This window comes from Lepus europaeus, chromosome 4 (assembly GCF_033115175.1).
Source record: "Lepus europaeus isolate LE1 chromosome 4, mLepTim1.pri, whole genome shotgun sequence".
NCBI classification, from domain to species: domain Eukaryota; kingdom Metazoa; phylum Chordata; class Mammalia; order Lagomorpha; family Leporidae; genus Lepus; species Lepus europaeus.
The window spans coordinates 104,084,023-104,103,506 of NC_084830.1; the positions used below are offsets into that span (position 1 = coordinate 104,084,023).

The window sequence follows — 19,484 nt, forward strand, 5'->3', positions numbered from 1 at the left end:
AGGGGGGGGGAGGGGGAAGCCAGCCCGGCAGCGGCACAACCCTAAGCATGGCAAGAGGGGGAGAGAGTCTGGCTGGTTTTGCTGGAAGAAAGAAAGGGATGCTGGGGGCTGAAGGCCGATCCTGAGGGGATCTCACTGCATGGTGGAGTGGGAAGGGAAGGGGAACCACGCTCCTGAAAGGCCTCCACAGTCCCTTCCTGCCTGGGTCACAGGACAAGTGCACAGCAGGTGGAAAGAGTCGCACTGCAAACCTGGCCTCCTGGCCCTGCCACTTCCTGGTTGTGTGACCTTGGGCGAGTCATTGCCCACCCCCACCCCCACCCCCGGAGTCTTTCACTGCTCAAATGGCAATGACTTACCTTGCCTGACTGTAAGAGCAAGGAGATAGTGGATGCAGGGTGCATGAGCCAGGTCTCCCACAGAGCAGGGCCAGAGTGAAAAGAGCGCCCGGAGCTAGTTCTAAAGGCCTCCTTCCAGTGGGGGAAGCCGGGCACCTTCAACTGAGGGCACCTTATGCCCAGCCCTCAAATGTCTCTACCACCAGTCACCTCTGGTGCTCAGCACACCTCCCCAGGAGTGGCTGTGGTCTCTGGGGCGGTGCATCCGAAGCCTGTGGCAGGGCCTGGCATCTGCTGAGTCAGCCTGGGAGGGCTGGCAGGAGGGCGCTGTCTCCCCAGCACACTGCCCGCCTCGCAGAGGGGAGCCTGGGAGGGAAGCCAGAGGTCACTTCCTCTGACTCAGCTGCCTGTCTCCCGCCAGAGGAGCTCCCCTGGAGGACCAGCCACCTCCATGTGGCGCTGGCCTCCGTGCTGGCCAACCTGCACACCACCCGGCACAGTCGAGGCATTGTGTTCCCACAAGAAAGAGGCACTTGTAATCCAGACAATGAGCTGGGTGGCTCCTATCTGGCCTGGGCTTCAGCTTCCCTGGGTCAGCAATGTCCTTTCCTCAGCTCCTGCCCACCCCGGGGCCACCCCTCCCTCGGGAGAAGCGTGGTCAGGCCCTTGGAGCCGAGCTCCACTGCCAGCCCGGGCGGCGGTTTTGGCACACGCCTTGGCCCTGAGGAGGAGGGATGTGAGCGTCTTCCCTCTCCCCTGGTAGGGAACAGCGCCTCTGGGGAATGCAACTTGGCCAGGCCCCGTGGCCATGGCCCGCAGATGGCCAGGCGGCAGAGAGCCCTGATGGTTGGTAGGGATGGTGGGGGTTATGGGGCCCAGACTCGGCCCCTCCTCCCGCGGCAGACCCGGGGTCTGGGCCTCCTCCACGTTTGCAGCCACCCCAGGAGCCCTGCGGCGACGACTGCAGCCACGTGGGAGCCAGCTCGTGCCCACGGAGACGCTCGCCCCCGCCCCGGCCGGGCTCGGAGGCAGGCACACCCTGACCGGGTCGGAGGGACGCCGTCCCCCGCCCCGCGCCCCGGCGCTGTGGCCCCGCGTGGGGCGGGGGAGGGGGGAGGGGGCGTCGCCATCCCACAGTCGCGTTGCCGGGGAGCGCAACCCCGTTGCTGTGGCAACGGTTTCCAAGCGAACTGGTGGCGGCTCGAGCCCCGCTCGGGCTCCCTCGCTCACTGGCGCTCTCCCTCCCTGCCTCCCTCCAGTGTGGGCTGGGGGAGGGGCTCCCGGGACCGGGCCGGGGTCCGGAGGGGCGACCCCGGGCCCAGGCGCGGAGCCGCCCGCGGGGAGGGGTTCAGCCACCGGACCATCTTCCGCCCGCGCTCCGTGCCCGCCCGGCCCGCAGCCGCCGCGGTACTCACGGGCCCGGGCATCCTCCTCGAGCTCGTCCCCTCCTGGCTCGAAGCGAGCAGCTCAGCGGACAGAGCCCTCGACCTGAGGGAGACGGCGGCGGCGGCGGTGGCGGCGGCGGTAGCCCCGGGGAGCAGGCGGCGGCAGCAAAAGCGGCTCGGAGCGCTGGGCTGGCGGCGCGGGGCGCGCGCACGGGCGCGTACACGGCGCGTGCCGAGCCCGGCGTGCGCGCGCGCGGCCGCCAGCAGAGGGCCCCCCCACCCCCAGCCACACGCAGCGGAGGCGGCCGCTCAGGGAGCCCAGGGGACGACGCGACCCCCGACCCATCGCGCCGAGACCAGGCACCCGGGAGTCCAGGTCGCGCCCCCGAGGGCCGCAGGCATGGCGAACGCGTGCGCAACAGGCTGTCCAGCCGCAGACACCCGGCAGGCAGGGCGCACACAGGGATCGTACACGCGGGGTGTCCAGTCTCGCGGCTGAAGCCAGAATCCCGACATGCACACGGCTCAGCCCGAAGAGCTCACGTGCAGCGAGCAGGGGTTCCAGCAGGCCGGCACGCCGCCGCCGGTTCAGTGCTTTCTCACCTCTAGGGCCCTCCCGCTGTGTCCCCCGCAGCCATACATCCCCGCGTACCTATAGGAAGTAGCACAGGCAGGAGGACCTGGTGCTCAACCAGCAGGCCCGGCTCCCACGGACGAGCTCACCCCAGGACTACAGAGAAGACCCCTCTGTCGACCCTGACTTGAGTCTGCCTGTCGTAACTGGGTTCTACTCCGCCTTCTCTACCGCTTTGATGGGACCTTGAAAACACCCACCACCATCACATCAGTTGGCGCATTTTGGGTTGCAGTCCCCAAGGGTTTCTGGGTCACACAAGTACAGTTGATTCCAGGTGTTCCAGCAATGGCATCAAGCCTGAGTTTGCTTCTCTCCACTGCTTGCTTGCCCACTTGCCTTGTCCTTAGGCAAGTTCTCCCCAGGCTGTGGCAGGGGTCACCTCCACAGTTCTGAGCAAACCAAAAATACCCACAAATGACTCTGGACTGCTGGCAAGCGGCCCTTAGTGAACTAATCCCTATGGCCATGCCTGGGGGAAGGGCTATGTGCTCCACATGGAATGGCCATCCCATATCTATTCCCTTCCCTCTGGGCACAAGCGCTCTGATTTCTTGGACAATCATTGCCCGCCCTCCCCCTGCCCCACTGTCACCATGGGCCCACGTGCTTCACTCCCCAAGCACAGCATGGGCAGCCTGGCCATTCAGACTTCTTGGGTTCGAAGTTGAGCTCCATGATGCAGACAGAAATGGCTGTAGCATCTCGCTTCTGTTCATGGCTTGGTGAGACGGAGGTCTGCAGCTAAGACCCCGGTACAACTCCAGTTGTCTAAGCCCCCACGCGGCCTTTGAACACTTCGGAAGAGCTGGAGGTTGGGACTGTCACTTGGAACACTCCCACTTGGGTCACACGATCTGGGTGGGTGTGGGGCTAACTATATGCAAGCTCAGATGCATCTAGACCCCATGGATTGGGAGTGAGCGAGGAGTTCTCCAAAACAAACTTGGGGTGCATCTGTAGATGCCAGGGCAGACACCCCTCACAGCCAGTGAAACCTTCAGAGTCCCCCACGGCCTTCCAGGGGAGGCCCTGAGTCCTGGGTGCAGCTTTCAGCTTTCTCACTAACAGCTGTGGCCACACCCTCCAGCCCACAGTCAGCCATCAACCGCTGGAGGCCTTTGGCCATCCACCCGTCTCGTGTCCCAGATGGCACCAACCTGACAGCCTTGTGGCCTGCTTGGTGCTGCTCGCTGGCCCTGCCAGCTCGACTCTTCTGCCACGGCACTCATCACCCAGGAGCCCACTGCCAGCGCCTGCCTCCCTACCAGACTGAGCTCCAAGCTGGTGGGGCCTCATCTCCATAAGGGTCCCCCTGCTCCCACAGAGCTGGGTGGGGAGGAGGTGAGCTCAGGGAGGGCTTGTTAGGAAATGCACTCTGCCAAGGATCCACCAGGGTGAGAGATCCAAGGTGAGCCTACCCCTTGCCAAGAAGCTCCCCAGATGCCTCCCTGGCCTGAGGAGGAGCTTGGTGGAAGGGTCTGGATCCCTCACAGGGCAAGTGCCTGAGTCCTGCACGTACACCTGGTACCACTCACCTTCACACACCTGCCCAGGGCAGGGCTTTGGCCATGCATGCTAATACCTACCTAACTACCACATCCTCACCCCCCAAACAGCCTGCAGTTGTTGGTGGTGGTGGGGTTGGTGTCTCAGGCCCCAGCCTCACAGCTCATGAGCTGCACTCAGCATTTCATCTTCCCCTGCCTTTCCTTCCAAACTGCAGTGGCCACTTGCCAGCTGCAGGAGCCTGAGCAGCCCCTGTCCTCCCACCCCCTCCCCGCCTCAGCACCATTTCCCTCCAGTTGATGAAGAGGCAGCAGGTACCCCATCAGGCGACCCCTTCTCCTCACCCTCCAGATGGCTGTCAGAGTGGCACCTGGTACCCACCCCTCAGACAGCTGAGTCCTGGATTCTCACAGCTGCCCCTGAGATGAGGGGCCTTATGCATCTTTCCAAGGGAAGGCCTGTGCAAAGCCAGCTGGAGAAGTTGCCGAGCTGGGGTTTGGACCCAGAACTGTCGATGCTGAAGCTCATGTGCCCAGCCCAGAGGTCAAGAATAAAATGGTGGTTGCTGAGCATTCTGGGCGGGGGGAGGGGAGCAGGGGAACACAGGGAGTCGCTGGAACAGATGGGTTTGCAGTCTGGGACAGACTTGGGCTGAAAAACTCTCACCCCCGGGTGTTTGCACAGGTGGTTCCCCCAATTAGGGTTCTCCCTAATCCATCTTTGTCCACCAGACAACTGTCTCCTTCAAGGCCGGGTTCAGTCACTACCCTCAAAGAACCTTCCACGATGCTCCCAGCGCAGCCTTGTGCCCAGCAGCATCCCTACCTTGGAGGTCTTTGCTCATTCACACTTCAGTGTTTCAAGGGGTGGGTTTACTACATGTGCACCTGCCCAGGGCCAGGCATCCAGGTAAAGACAGACCTGGAGCAGCAGCTCCCCAGGGCCACTCCAAGTTCACACTGGACAGCCAAACCCACCTTGGCCTTGGAGGAGAAGACATCAGCTGGGTCTTCCTTTCTGGCACTCAAGAGATAGACCTACATCCCAGTGGGTACCCAAGGCTTCTTTCTTCTGGTCCTGTCCCATTTGGGAACCTGGGAAATCCTCAGGGTAGCCCAGGGACAAAGGCTTGGCTGCCTGGAGCAGCTCCTCTAAAGTCAGCCTAATGGCTCCTGGGCACCCCCGCTTCCAACCCCCTCCCACTTCCAGATGGGCCAGGGAAGCAGGAAGACCCCTGGAGCACAGAAGCAATGAGGCAGGCAGGGGCAGCTGGCCAGGTTTGTGCTCGGACTGTATTCACACAAAGACACGTGGCAGCTTAACATTGGACAAAAGGAGTAATAAAAATTGGCTTTAAATATGGAAAAACCAAGGCCCTGTCATCCCATGCTACCCTAACACTGGGACAGGTAGGCCATCACAGTCTGGGAAGGGCCAGGGCTGGGGCCTGGGTGCAGGCACAGCCTCACCCTAGCCCAGCACACACACATCGACATACATACACACACACACACACAGAGGTGGATTATTGCTGGGCACGTGTGTCTACAGTTACGAGGGGAGTTTGGAATGTCAGGGTCAGCCAGGCCACCCCTCCTCCTCCTGCAGTCTAGGCTGGGGCGCTTCTGCCAGAGGTGTCTGCAGGACAGGGCAGCGCCCAGGGAGCTGGAAGGCAGTGGTAGACTGTCTGCGATGCGACAGCTTGGGCAGTGGACTGATGGGTCCCACAGTCACCCAGTCACTGGCCACACTTTGGCCCAGGCCGAAAGGGACAACAGGAGCCCCAGACCCAGCTGTGACAAGCATGGAGAATGGACAGTGTTGGGTCCCAGAAGGTGGCAGCCTGAGCCCGGGCCAGCAGGGGTAGGCACGAGTCTCACTTGGAGGTTGGTGGTGCCCAGCACGGTGCTGGGGGCTTGGGGTCAGGCCTGGCTCAGCCTTGGCCCATCTCAGCTGGACCTGAGGAGCCCCGAGTTTGGCAGCGGCTCCTCTGCCAGCTCCCGGCTCTCCCAGCCAGGGCAGTCTGCTCCGGGGAGCCGAGACCAGGCCATGGTCCAGGGAGGGAATTAAGAACGCTCTTCCTATATACATTCATACAGAGACATAAATACAGACAGCCCCGAGCTCTGCGGGAGAGCCCCGGGGACGCACCTTTGTCCCAGGAACGGCCCAGGCCTCGCCAGACTCAGCCAGGCTGGGGCCGAGGGCGGAGGATGCTGGGGACAGCTCCGGCTGTGTTCCCCAGGCCATGACTTGAGTGGACAATGGGGAAGACCACTGTGCAAAACTGTAAACAGCACTCGGAGTAGCTGCTACCGCCAACCGCCGGTGGGGACCTCAGGCTGGGGGCTAGAGGCGGGTGGGGGGCTCGAGGCAGGTGGGGGGCTCTTCTTCACTGTCGCTGCAGTTCCCACAGCAATCCTGGAGGGACAGGGGAGACACGGAGGGAGAGAGGCAGAGTGTGTGCTGTTAGCCACCAAGTGGGGGGGCACCACTCCCGGGGAGGGGGGTCACGCCTGGGGAGGAGGCTCCTTGAGAGGGGCTGAGCAAGCTGCTGGCATGGGCTGAAGGAAGCGGGGCTAGGCAAATCCCAAGATGCGCCAGAGGAGGGCCTCCATCCAGCCCTTCCCCGGGGGGCTGGCAGATGCAGGCTCACAGCTGGAAGGGGCCAGGGTGCAGGGGACTGAAGCACTGGGGTGGGAAGGGGAGGGAGGAAGCGGGCACCAGACTTCTTTCTCCCACATCTCGCCTCTGCCATGGAAGGGCTGCCCGGGGCTCCCCGAGGCCAGGCAGCAAGGCCAACCCACGGGGAGCCCACACTGCTCACCTCTGGAAAGAGAAAAGAGGCCATGAGCCCAGCCTGGGGTTGGGGGGCAGGCGGGCACGAGGCCAGAGACCCCGGGCACCACTGGCAGGGCTAGAGGATGCCCACTCCCAGCGCATGCGGGCACTGGCTCTGCCTCCCGCTCACCACCCTTTGCAGCCAGGCTGGCCCGGGGTGGGTTACCTGGCGACTGAAGAGTCTTTGCAGCAGGCCCTTTTTGGGGGGCGCCGGCGGCTGGCCCTTCCAGTCCAGGTCTGGGGGAACCGAGCCATCCAGCCCAAAGACATTGAGCTCCTGGAAGCACTCTGTCTCCACCATCTGCCGAGGCACAGGCAGTGTGAGGGCTGCCCCCAGGCCTGCTGCCCCTTCCACCCCACCCTGAGGCACCCTACCCGTGGACAGGCCCCACCTCGTTCTGCCAGGGAATGGGCACACTCCCTGTGGCAAACTTCTGGTAGAAGTCCTGGTCTGTGGGCTCCAGCTCCACGCCCTTCACCGTGGAGAACTGTTCGATGTCCAGAACATCCTTGCAATAAATAGCCTGGGGCTGGGGGTGGAAGCAGTGGTCAGATGGGAAACACACACCCACATACACACACCTGCATGCGCACGCCCAAGAGGGCAGCTCAGCCCTGAGTCTTCCTCCGGCCTTGGCCTGGTTCTGCCCTGACGCTGGTTTGGAGTGAGAAGCCGGGCGCCACACGCACCCCCCCCAAGCACGGCTGTTCCTTCTCTGAAGCCCAGTCTCCCCTCGGTTCTCAATGATCAGTGACTGTGTACAGGCCCGATGTGGGGCCACCCCCTGCTCCCACTGCTGTCGGGGGTCTGCCGCTGGTGACGGGAGCCCAGGCTGAAGCAGGTTGGTGCCTTGGGCTGAGCAGCCCCCTGCAAGGACCTGGAGCAGGTGCATCCTGCTCCGGGATATCTGTGGCTTTCTGTTCCCACTCAGAGTTGATCAAAGAACTGGAATGGTCCTCTGGCCTCTCCCTCCTCCCAGCCCCGTGCCGGGAGCCCACCGCAGCTCCACAAGGCCATCTGCCTTCTCATCTCCGTGGTCTTTTCAAAATCCTGCTATTAAGGATGTCAATGAGAATACCGTTGTCGTCTAAGAGGGGACAGCACTTTGGAAAGCAGTCTGGCAGTCTCCCCAAAAGGTTAGCGCTCAGTTATCACATGACCGAACAATGCTACTCCCCAGTGTGCCCCAATATCTGCCCACGGATATTCACAGTACCAGTCACAACTGCAAAAAAAAAAAAAAAAAGTGGAAACGACCAGTGAACACATAAGCACTCTGGTACTCTCTCTACAGTGGGCTAGCATTGGGCCTGAGAAAGGAACAGGGACCCACCTGCCACACACAACTGCACAGGTGAATTTTAAAGACCTGCTCAGAGAAGTGAGTCACACAGCTCCTGGACTGTGTGCCTCCATGGATGTGAAATGTCCAGAACAAATGCTTATAGAGGCAGAGAGTAGATTAGTGGCTGCCAGGGGCCAAGGAGAGGGGGGAACGGGGAATGATGGCTAAAGGTTTTTCTTGTGGGCGATGAAAATCTTCTAAAATACATTGTGATGATGGCCGCACAACTGAGAACACGCTAAAGGCCATGGGATTGTAGCGTACAAACAGCTGAACTGGATGGGATGTGGCAATCAAGCTTGGGTTTTTTTTGTCTACTGCTACTAGAGGGTTAAACTCAGGGCGCTGCTTGTGTCTCTAACTTTGAGGAAAGGTCCAGAGGCAGCCTGATTATTTCAGAGTTAAGGGAGTGGGGCAGAAACTTGAGTAGTGGCCCCCGTTGCTGGGGCGGGCTGATGGAAGTCAGGCTCACTGGGTACCAGGGAGGTCTACTCTGGGGGATAATCACTCAGGGGTCGCAGCGCCCCACCCCAGCTCTTTCCCACTCACAGCCTGTATGGCCCACTGCACACACCTCCCACACCTGCTGAAGATCCCCCATGGCTCCTGGTCATGCAGAACGTAGCACCCTCTTCTTCACCGCACCTGCCGCTCCAGCCATCCTGGAGTTCCACCTCACAAGGCTGCTCTCTGCCCCGCGACCTCCCTGCCTGGGGTCTTCAGGTCCCGATCTCAGCATGGCTCTCTACATATTTTCAGCTTCTGCTGAAGCATCAGTTCCTCAGAGAACCCCCCCTTCCCCTGCCCCGTCTAAAAACACTCCACCCCCCTGCCCTGCCATCATTCTGTCTTCCTGGCCTCTTTATTTTATTACACTGAGTGCCACCTGAAACTCTTCTGTGGTTATTGGTTTATTTTGGCATGTCTCCCCATCAGGGCAGGACCAGGTGCACATACGGGCACTCAGATATTTGTCCCATGAGTAAACAGACACGTGGTCTGCCCATCACCTCTGGCTTCTCTAGTGCTTCTGGTGAGCTATCAATCATAGGACCCAGTCCCTACAGACATGGGAGGCGGCAAGTACATGATCTAATTTTGGCCAATCAGAGCCTTCCCTGTGACTTTACATACAGAGAGCCTGGATTCAGTGGGAGGGATCGAGTCAATGGGTTGAAGTAGAGCTGAGGGCTGGAGAGTCCTGGCAACACAGTGTGGAGCCCTGGGGTTGGCCCTATTCTGGGACTCTCTGGCCAAATGACCAGTCCACTCCATGTTGGTCTTAAGTAAGACTGAAATGGATTTCTGCCACTTGGAATCAGATGACTGAAAGGCATTCTTGCCCGCTGGGGGCCTGACCCACCAAGATGCTCTGTCGTGGTCCAAGTAGGCATGTGATCTGGGTGTGGCCCTGAGGGTCCTCTGAGCAATTGAAGGCAAAGAGCATCAGCCTTAGGACTCCCCCTGCCCCTGCCTGGAGGCTTCCTTTTGAAATTACTGCACGAGAGGTGCTCCGTCTGCTAGGCTGGCCACACTGGCAGGATGTGGGCCTGAGCTGCTAGGGGCCGCCATTGTCACACCCCAGGGAGCACTGCCTGAGTGAAGACCGCACACTCAATGGTGCAGTGGGAGAGACATAGCATCCCTATGCCACTGTCGTCAGCGGTTCCTCACTCCGCCATCTGACTATGTCAAAACCCAGACCTCTCTTGGGGCTTTTCATTTTGTGAGGCCAGGGGATTCTCTCTCTTTTTTTGCCTGAGCCATTGGATTGGGTTTCCTATCACTTGCCCGTGTTAGGAACATGATCTGACCCACGCTTCAAGCACTCCCCACCCTGGCTCGGCCATGGCTCCAGCAGAGCAGCCACTCACGTCAGGCTTAAAGGGCGGCTCCAGCATGCCAGCTCCCAGCCGCTTGAAGTTCAGCTTCTTGAAGAGGGGGTGCTCCTTCACCTCGCGGGCAGCACCCCCGCGGCAGCCCAGGCGCTCAGCAGGGTCTTTGCAGAGGAGCTGTGGAGAGCAGGCAGGGGCCGTCAGGGTGCCCTGGGGCGGGGCGAGGGGCCCCAGCTGGTCAGGCCTCCCACCGTGGCCATACCTGGGAGCAGAGCGAGCGGGCCTGTGGGGAGAAGCGCTCTGAGTACTCCTCGGGCACTTCCCTCACCAGCCGCTCCACCTCCTCCCGCTTGATCTTCTTCTTCCTCTGCTGGAAGGGTGACTGGCCAGCAATCATCTCGTAGAGGAGGCAGCCAAGCGCCCACCAGTCGGGGCTGAACGTGTACCGTTCGTTCTTCACCACCTCCGGAGCTGAGGAGGCAGCGTGCAGTTAGGGCTGGTGCCAGGCAGGGCACGGGCCCCGAAGGCCCCTAACTGGAGGGTTGACTCAACACCCACTAGCCACGCCGGCACTGTGACTTGGAGGAGACCCCAGCAAGTAGGAGAACATGTGTCCCACCAAAGGGAGCTGTTGGGGCACCACTCGGGACATCCACGTCCCATATTGGAGTGCCTGGTTTGAGTCCCGGCTCCTCCGCTTCCCACCGGCTTCCTGGTAATTCATTTGGGAAACAGTGCATGGTGATCCAAGTATTTGGGCCCTGCCACCCATGTGGGAAACCCAGTTGGTGTTCTAGGCTTCCGGTTTTAGCTTGGCCCAGCCCCGGCTGTTATAGGTATTTGGGGAGCGGACCAATAAATGGAAGACACTCCCACACACATCCTGTTTCTCTGTACTCTGCCTTTCAAGTAAACAAACAAATAAAGATATAAAAAACAAGGGGACACTAATGCAACCCCAAAGGGAATTCCCAGGTCTTCTGAGTTTTTAAGAAAAGTCAGAGGGGCCGGCGCTGTGGTGTAGTAGGTTAAGCATCTGCCTGCAGCACCGACATCACATATGGGCACTGGTTCGAGGCCTGGCTGCTCCTCTCCTGATCTAGCTCTCTGCTATGGCCTGGGAAAGCAGTAGAAGATGGCCACTGCACCCGTGTGGGAGACCCGGAAGAAGCTCCAGGCTCCTGGCCTTGGATAGGCAGAGCTCCAGCCATTGTAGCCATTTGGGGAGTGAACCAATTGATGGAAGACCTCTCTCTCTCCATCTCTCCCTCTCTCTTCTCTCTGTCTGTAGCTCTGCCTCTCAAGTAAATAAATAAACCTTTTTAAAAAAAGTCAGAAATCCATCCTTTTTCTGAGAAGGTGTCTGGCTGACTAAGTGTTAGCAACTGTTCTTAAGAAAATTTGATTTAGGGGGGCCGGCACCATGGCTCACTAGGTTAATCCTCCGCCTGCAGTGCTGGCATCCCATATGGGCACCGGGTTCTAGTCCCTGTTGCTCCTCTTCCAGTCCAGCTCTCTGCTGTGGCCCAGGAGGGCAGTGGAGGATGGCCCAAGTGCTTGGGCCCTGCACCCGCATGGGAGACGAGGAGGAAACACCTGGCTCCTGGCTTCGGATTGGCGTCGTTCTGGCCATAGCGGCCATTTGGGGGGTGAACCAATGGAAGGAAGACCTTTCTCTCTATCTCTCTCTCTCACTGTCTAACTCTATCTGTCAAATAAAAAAATACAAAAAAATTTTGATTTAAAGACAAATCTAGGCCAAACTGGACCCACCTTGCTACCAGTTTCCTGGATTTCCTAGGGGAGAGAAGGAAGGAAGAGACTCCTCTTTGCTGGACACCTGCTACCTGCCAGGGCAGGTGCATGGGTGTTTCCCTTTGCTGCCTCCTTTTATCTCCAGGCAATCCTGATGATCGTTTTAGTCATAGAAAGTGAGGCTGGGAGCCGTGTCTGGCCTAGGGGCTGGGTGACAGGCAACAGTCGGAGCCTGCAGAGCTGCGACTCTGTCTACTGTCACATGGACCCCAAGGGGAACATGGGGCTGCACCTGGGCTCCTGCACTGATGGATAAACCCACCCCGAGCGTGAGCAGCTCAGGGCAGAGGGCAGGGCTTGGGCTATGGAAACGGCCTCGGTTCTTCTCTTCGATTCACTGGTAGCCCTGCTAAGCCCATATTTAGTGAATGAATGATATGGACTCACAACTACGCAGCTAAGTCTCGGTCTACTGATAAAGGGGGAATGCCAGCACCGGCCCTCTGGGTTTTAGGAGACACGGGAGGCTCCCACACAGAAGGCAAGCAGGGGACGACTCACCCATGTAGCCCACGGTGCCTACACGGCCTTTGATGGTCTGACCCTCAGGCACATGCACAGCCAGGCCCAGGTCAGAGATGCGGATGTGGCCTGTGTGGGCAGGACAGGGCAGGTGCTCATTCATGGGCCAGGCCTCCCCTGACCTCCCCTTCCCCGCCCCCAGGGGCCCCCACCCACCGTGGTCATCCAGCAGAATGTTCTCTGGCTTCAGGTCCCTGGGGGGAGACAAGGGCAGAATCGGAAGCTGTTTGGTTTGCTAGGGAGCCAGGTGGCACCAGCCCCACTGACCTCACTGGCCTCCTGGGACTGGAGGGACGGGACCTGTTGGTTGCTGGGGCCACAGACAGCCCCGCCCTCCCCAGCAGCAGCCCTAACTCACGGGAGCAGAGATCTGCTGAGCCATAACTCCCTGGGGAAAGGCGCCTGCCACACAGGGGGATTCCCTGGTGTCCCCAGCAGCCTTGTCCATCCTTGGGGTCGAGGAGCTGACTCTACCTTTCCTGTGTGTCCATCCCCTCGTGGGGCTGTTGAGACCCCCCCCCGCCCAAGCATCCCATGCCCCAACCCAGTGCACCTGTTCCGTGTGGGAACTCTGTCTACCACACTATCTCACCCAGCTCCTCCACCAATCTCAAAGGTGGGAACCATATACTCTGTTCCCTAGAAAAACAGCATTGGAGGTTGGGAGCACACAGAGAGGGCTGACAGAGCTGGAAGTCGCCCAAGAGTCAGACAGACCCCAAAGGCGACATGTGACCGACCTACTCAAGTCTGCCAGGTGCCCCAGCCCCCAGAATCCTCCCACTACCCGGCCTGACCAGCAGGTGGCAGCTCCCGGCTGGGAAGGGTGGCACCTGCATCCCCTCACCTGTACACGATGCGCTCCCGGTGCAGGTCCTCCAGGCCGCAGCAGATCTCGGCGGCGTAGAAGACGGCACGCGCCTCGGGGAAGCCAGCCTGGCCCATGTGGTAGATGTGGAACTTGAGGTCGCCGCCGTTCATCAGCGTCAGCACCAGGCACAGGGCATCCTTGGTCTCATAGGCATAGGCCAGACTCACCTGTGGCCAACGGGACCCGTGCCCTCAGGCAGGATCTGCGGAGCCACACGGTGGTGGGGCTAATGCCAGCCGCCCCCGCTCCCGCCTCTTCCAAGTCCTGGGTGCCTCTCCTCGAAGCACCAGCTCAACACCCCAAACCTGCTTTCCTCAGGGTAGGGAAGCGGGGCCTGGAGGGGGCAGGGCAAGCGGAGGGCCAAGGAAAGGGAAGGTCTCCTTTCGTACTTACTACAAACCTACTGTTCACTTTCTCCAGGATCTGCTTCTCGTTGAGCGCCATAGCTTCCCCTTTCCGCTTCTTGATGCGTTTCTTCTCCAGCTTCTTGCAGGCATACATCTTGCCTGTGGCCCGCACCTGGCAGGCACACACCTGAGGCCAAGGTAGACAGGAGCAGATAAGGGCCAGCCATGCCCTTGTTGCTGGCACAGGGGCTGGTCCAGGGCCCAACCTACCCTGCCCCGTGCACAGGGGCCAGGGCTCCTGGTCTGGCTACTCACCTCCCCAAAGCCACCTTTGCCCAGCACTCGGTACTGCCTGAAGGTGTTTTTGGTCACTGGCTGCCTGCAGGCAAGGGGCAAGGGAGGAACTGTTGACTGAGCATGGATCCGAGGCCCGTGAGGAGCCCCAGCCACCTGGTCTACCCCGGCCCCACCACTGTTTCACCTTTCTAGCCACTTCCACTGCAGGAAACGGTTGAAGTAGATGCTGTCGAGGTAGTCGGCAAAGGGGGCTACGCTCAGGTACTCGTGGGTCAGCCTGGCAAGGGAAAGCCCAGCCCCGTGGTCAGCACCTGACACCCTGACTCGGCAGATGGGCAAGCCCTCCTGATGGCCCCCCCAAGGCAGGCAGACATGCATGCGGGGCTGACACAGCAAAGGCAGGGGCGAGGTGTATGATCGGGAGCTCCTTCACAGGAGTTGTCCACAGCCTTTTGCGTGCCCGGCAGCCCCACCTTGGGGCGCAATGCCAGGCGGGTGGGCAGCGGAGGCAGGGGGAGGCTTTACCGGGTGAGTTCCTGGAAGAGGTCTTTGCAGGGCCCCTGCTCCAGTTGCTGTGCACAGTTAGTCACCAGTTGCCGGGGCACCTCGGGGATGAGGTCAGGACCCTGGGGACAGACCACAGACAGGTTGCTGCAGGGGGATCCCGGGCATGACGGCTTACTCCCAGGGTGGCGATGCCAGCTAGCTCAGGCCAGTGCCAACGGCGGCTGCAGGCCAGCCAGCGGCACCCCAGCCTGTCCAGCAGCTTAGCTCCCTTCCTGCCACCCCCAGGCGTAGTGAAGCCCTACTGCTGGCAGCCCGCCTGGCCCCACGCCAGCCCGCCCGGGCTCCCTGCCTGCAGCCTTGCTTGGAGTGGCTCCAGGGCACTCTCTGCCCAGGCTGTGGTCACTCCGCTCCCTGCCCGCTGCCGTCATCTCTCCATCACTGCTCACTCACCGTGTGGCTCAGAAAATTCTGCATTAGCCGCCGCCCACAAGCCTTCCGCTTCTCATCAGGGGTCACTTCGTACTCAGCCTGCAGAGTGGGAGGCACAGAAGCTTGGGGTCCGTGTGGAGTGACAGGGGTCAGGGGACACGGGCCCCGGGCGGCTGGATTGGGCCACTCACCACCCCGTCCAGGAAGGCAGTGCAGCGGGTCAGCTCGGGCCTCGTGGCGCAGAACTCGCGGAACAGCAGGCGCCCGATGGGCTGCCGCTCGCACAGGCTGTGGTAGTCACGTTCTGCAGGCACAGATCGGAGCTGCTGGGCTTGCAGCTGGGGCCACCGGTGGGGTGCTCCAGCCCACGGGGCCCGGGCCTCCCCGCCAGCCCCGTGCGCCCCACAGGCATCACTGTCATTGCCGAGAAGCCCAGAGAGGGTGGCTGTCTAGCTCAGTGGTGCACAGCCTGAGAGCCCAGGCCTTCTCTCCCCTTGCCCGTGGTCTCCGGGTTCACACTTGTGTATGTCACGGTGCTGGGGCTGGGTGTGGTCTGTGAGGTTCCGGTGGAGCCCGGGGCCAGGCCCACACCTGTTGCCTGCCTGGCGAAAGTGCGGGAGGAAGCTGTGGCTTCCGGCGCACTCTCGGCTGGGCCTCCTTCCCAGGCGGTGGGAGCAGCACACTTTTGGCCCACGTGCGGGGCCATCAGAGGCAGCCTGGGCAACCTTGCGTGCTGCTGAGACCTGGTGCGTTGGCCAAGAGAAGCAGGAACTGGGGCCCTGGGCGCTTCTGTCCGCTTCCCAGAAGTAAGCCAGTCGCACTACCCAGGCTAAGGGCTAGATGGGTGGCCAGGCAAAGCCAATGGCTTCCAGAGCAGTCCACCTGGGGCTGCCGCTCTCTCTCAGGCTGCCCCCAATCTGCCCCTCCCTTCCCCCACCCCCACACTTCGGCTCACCCCAGGCAGTCCCTCTCTGCTCTCTGCCCTCCACCCACACCCCAAGCCCAGGAACTGAAACCAGGCTGGGTGGTGCAGCCTCAGTCTTCCTGCCCACTGGACCCCCGTCCTGCCCTTTGCCCCAGGGCAAGGTCTCACTGGAGGCTGCCCACCCCGCCCCGCCCCGCCCCGCCCCTGCCCCCAGCTGGTCCCCAGAGCCTCCACGCCCCAGCCTCCACCCAGGCCTCACCAAGGCTGAGCCGCAGCTCTTCACACTGGCTGATGTGGGGAAATTGGAGCATCTGCCGCCATTTCTTGCTTTTGCCTTTGCGATTCCCTCCACCACCTGCGGGAGTGAGCAGGCACCGGGTCTCGAGGCTGCTGAGCCCACCAGCCGCCGCGTTGGGCGGCATCTCGGGCCTCCCCTCCACACGCCCCAGTGTGCCTGGGACACACACATGGTCTGCCAGGCCCTCTTTCTAGGGGGCTCCTAGGCCGGAGGGAGGGCCAGCGAGGCTGCTAGGGGTGGGGGCATTGCAAGCAGCTTTGGCAAAGGCTCTGGCCTCAGTGGCTTTCCATCCAGTAGGAGTTCCCCAGAAGAAGGTAGAGAAGGGCATTGCGTGCTGAGAACTTGTAAGGCAGATGGGGGAGGGAAAAGTGGGGGCACTTGTCCCAGAAATGCCGGAGCAGAGGGCAGCCTGGGCCACCAAGGAGGCTTCCCAGAGAGCTGTCAGAGGCCCAGTGAGGTGGCAGCAGGAGGGCAGGCACACAAGGGCAGCCCCAGCACACCTGTAGCTGCTAAGGCCACAGTAGCAGCTTGAGTGCCTGCAGAGCCCAACAGGTCCCACCGGAATGTGAGACTCCAGGGCGCGAGGTAGCAGGGCATGGTGGGGAGTGTGGGGAACTGAACTAGGGGCAGCTACTAGATTGTGGCAAGGAGGCAGGGATGCCAGCTCAGTGTCCCCAGTTGCAACTGACTTTTCAAAAGCGGCTGGAAACCCAGACTGTTACACGAGATACTGGTTTCTAGTTCACTGAAAATCTGAAACCAAAAACAAAATCCCACTGCAGGCAAGTCGGCCAGGCACAGGCAGCTACGGCCCCGGGGCCTCGGTTCAGGCTCCTCTCTTGCCCCCTCTGACCCTCATTTCTCTAGGTGTCCTGGCCTCAGTTTCCCCTTTGGATTTACTCAGCCCTATTTCCATCTGGCCTAGGCGAAGGCAGGAGGTGCAAAGGGAAAAGCTGCCTATGGGCGAGGGGGCAGGGCTGGGTCCCTCGGAGGGCTCCCTGGAGGAGGAAGTGTTGCAGGGGCCCATTGAGAAAGCTCCGAGTGGGCCTCCTTGCAGCCTGCACCCCCACACACCTCCCAGCCGTTGCTTCACTGTGTGTGAGCAACGGACCTCCACCCGGGCAAGGCCTCCCCAGAAGGGGAACTCCTCCCCCACCCCCGCAGGTCCCTCACCCAACCTTCCATCTGCCTGCCGTCCCCACCAGCTACTTCCTCCTCCCCCTCCTCCCAGCCACATCAAGGCAGCAGCAAAGAGTCACATGCAAATATCCTGTCCTGGAACTGCCACCCAGTCTGTGTGGGGCTCCTCTGAACCCTGTCCTGGGCCTCTGGGCGCCTGGGAAAGGAGTGGGGCTTTACACCCCCCCTCCCACGAGGTACCACTTCGTGGGCTCTGCCAGACTGGGGCCAAGCTCATGAGCCAACTGCGGAATGGGTTTGTCCAAGATCCCTGACTCAGAGGTGACAAGGCAAGATTCAGAGCCGGCTCCTGGTGACCACCAGCCAAGCTCCACTGCTACCCAGCCCGTGCCTGGCATCCCTTGAGATGCCAACTGTACCCATACACCACGGGTTCCCACACGACTCAAGACCTCGGCTCACTTCCCCAGCCCCATGCCGTCTGCCAGCTCAGCAAACGAGTCTGACGCAGGTGGTCCAGGGGCCCTGGGGGTTCAGGGCTCAGGGACAATCAGGATTTCCTTTCGTCTTCATGTCCTGGCCGCAGCCACTCCACAAAAGGAGCGCTGAGATTCAGAGAGCAGACACCTGGCTAAAGCCACGCAGGTGGCTTAGGGGCCAAGGTCAGGGTCAGGGTCTGGAAAGAGCGTCCGTTAGGCCCGTCATGCCCTGCGCCTTCCTCATGGCCCCACAAACTTGTCCATAGGTGTGCAGAGCATCTGGCCAGGAGAGGCAGCGTGCCCACGGCAGCCCTGAGGCCTGAACTGGCTGCAGCCCTGGGCAGGGAGGCCTGGCCGGGCTCTCCCCCACCCCTCCTCCCTGGCCAGCTGGATGACGAGGCAGAACAGAATCGGCAGATGCCCCCAGAGGCTGAGAGGAAGGCCCAGCCCCTGGGCTCGATAACAGACTGGAGATAAGTCAGGCTCCAGGGCACGAGGCACTCAGCCTGCCATGCCTACTTCCAGGCAGCACCTCCCCAGGGGATACAGGACTGGGTGGGCACAGGGCACCAGGTGCTGTACCCAGCTAGGGGCTCCTCTGCCCTTCCTGGGCGTCTGGGTCCCAGGCCTGGGGGAACCACAAGCTTGCGGTGTGACCTGGGCCAGTCCTTGGTCTGGGCCTCAGTTTCCCGTTTGCAAAATGGGGCAGAAAGGTGAAGCAGGTGAGTCTTTGAGCCCAGAAGCTCAGCCAAGAGTGGAAAAACCCCTGTCACGATGTCCTCACCTCTTAGGGTGCCCCAAAGAAGGGTCTTGTTCCATGCTGCTTTCCCAGCACCCTGGACAGGGTGGGGCACTGGGTAGGTGTCCAGTGATGATGTTACTGCAGTAAACAGTAGCAGGGGCAGGGCAGACTGACCACAGGGCAGTGAGAACCAGGTCTGTGTCCTCCAGGGCCCTCACACAGCAGGTGCCTGACGCCATGTGGGGTGGGAGCCATGAGGAGCCACACACACACACACACACACACTCAGTCCACCCCTCCAGCGCCCTCAGCCAGGAGCGAGCACTAGCGGGCAGTCCGGCCTGCACAGCTCCCATGGAACGCTGGCCAGTTTGCCCCTCTAGACAGTGGGCTTCCTGAGGGCAAAAATCCCGATCCATAAACCCCTGTCCTTGGCTCCCCAAGGCTCCAAGCAAGTGGCAGCGTGCTGTCAGCCTATGTGACCAGGAGTTTCCCCAAGTCGGGTGGGCAGTGCCACGCAGGGGCTCCGTTCATTCATTCTCCAGCCTCTACAGAACACCAACTTTGCGCCGGTCCAGGAGCTGCAGGCCTGGGGCACGTGGGGCATCCTCTGGCCTCTCACCTGGAGGAGGCCTCAGAGACGCTCCTCTGGGGCGCAGGGCCCACCCTTCCCTCTCCCGTCCCCTCTGCTTCCCTCACCATCACCCCTCCCCCGCCGCGAGGGCGGCGGCCTGACCCCCGCCCCTTCCTGGGCCCTGGCTCTCCAGGGCAGGTGCGGAGGAGGAGGGCGACGGGCCGGAAGGGCTCGGGTCTGCACGGGGCCCGCGGCCCTAGGGGATCTGGAGGCCGGAGCGCCCTGCCGAGCGCGGAGGCCGCGCGCCCGCTCTCCCAGCACCCGGGCCCGGTCGCGCCCGCCCGACTGCCTCACCTTCCCGGGCCTTAAGGAGCACGGTGTTCGCTACGATGTTCTCGAGCTCCATGGGCTGCGGCGCCGCCGGGCCCGCCGGGCCGCGACGCCGGCCGGGATCGCGCGCTAGAGCCGGGGCCGGAGGGCGATCGGCGCGGCTGGGCTCGGCTCGCAGTGACCGCGCCGCGGCCTCCCGGGCCTCCCCGGCCGCCGCCGCCCGCCGCGCACTCTCCGCCCCCTCCCGGGGGCCACCCGGGCGCCGGCCCGCCTCGCCCGCCCTCTGTTTACTTTACCCGACCAATAGCCAGGCGGACGCT

General features: G+C 61.7%; 1 protein-coding gene across 3 annotated transcripts; it reads right to left on the reverse strand.

Moving 5' to 3' along the window:
- Positions 1 to 4,177: 4,177 nt before the first annotated feature.
- Positions 4,178 to 19,277, reverse strand: GRK6 (G protein-coupled receptor kinase 6). 3 transcript variants are annotated; one of them, XM_062188627.1, is made up of 16 exons: positions 18,303 to 18,466; positions 15,861 to 15,956; positions 14,868 to 14,980; positions 14,698 to 14,775; positions 14,266 to 14,366; positions 13,925 to 14,017; positions 13,759 to 13,822; positions 13,490 to 13,630; positions 13,073 to 13,263; positions 12,382 to 12,419; positions 12,205 to 12,294; positions 10,151 to 10,359; positions 9,928 to 10,065; positions 7,100 to 7,237; positions 6,874 to 7,008; positions 4,178 to 6,289 (listed from the first exon to the last, which is right to left on the reverse strand). In XM_062188627.1, the coding sequence occupies exons 2-16, from the start codon at positions 15,910 to 15,912 to the stop codon at positions 6,179 to 6,181; spliced, it is 1,692 nt and encodes a 563-aa protein (XP_062044611.1). In that variant the 5' UTR covers positions 15,913 to 15,956; positions 18,303 to 18,466; the 3' UTR covers positions 4,178 to 6,178. The 3 variants fall into 3 exon arrangements, with proteins under 3 accessions (XP_062044611.1, XP_062044609.1, XP_062044610.1); XM_062188625.1 differs by lacking the exon at positions 18,303 to 18,466 and adding an exon at positions 19,189 to 19,277 and having other exon boundaries at positions 4,179 to 6,287; XM_062188626.1 differs by lacking the exons at positions 4,178 to 6,289; positions 18,303 to 18,466 and adding exons at positions 6,297 to 6,695; positions 19,189 to 19,277.
- Between the last annotated feature and the right edge of the window lie 207 nt (positions 19,278 to 19,484).

Bases quoted from the DNA above. Each gene is read 5' to 3' on its own strand.
- GRK6 (XM_062188625.1), bottom strand. From the start codon at position 19,240: ATGGAGCTCGAGAACATCGTAGCGAACACCGTGCTCCTTAAGGCCCGG. The intron at 14,018-14,265 runs GTAAAGCCTCCC...TTCCCTTGCCAG, and splicing joins CTCTTCCAGGAACTCACCCG to GCTGACCCACGAGTACCTGA. The intron at 13,264-13,489 runs GTAAGTACGAAA...CGTTGGCCACAG, and splicing joins AAGTGAACAGTAGGTTTGTA to GTGAGTCTGGCCTATGCCTA.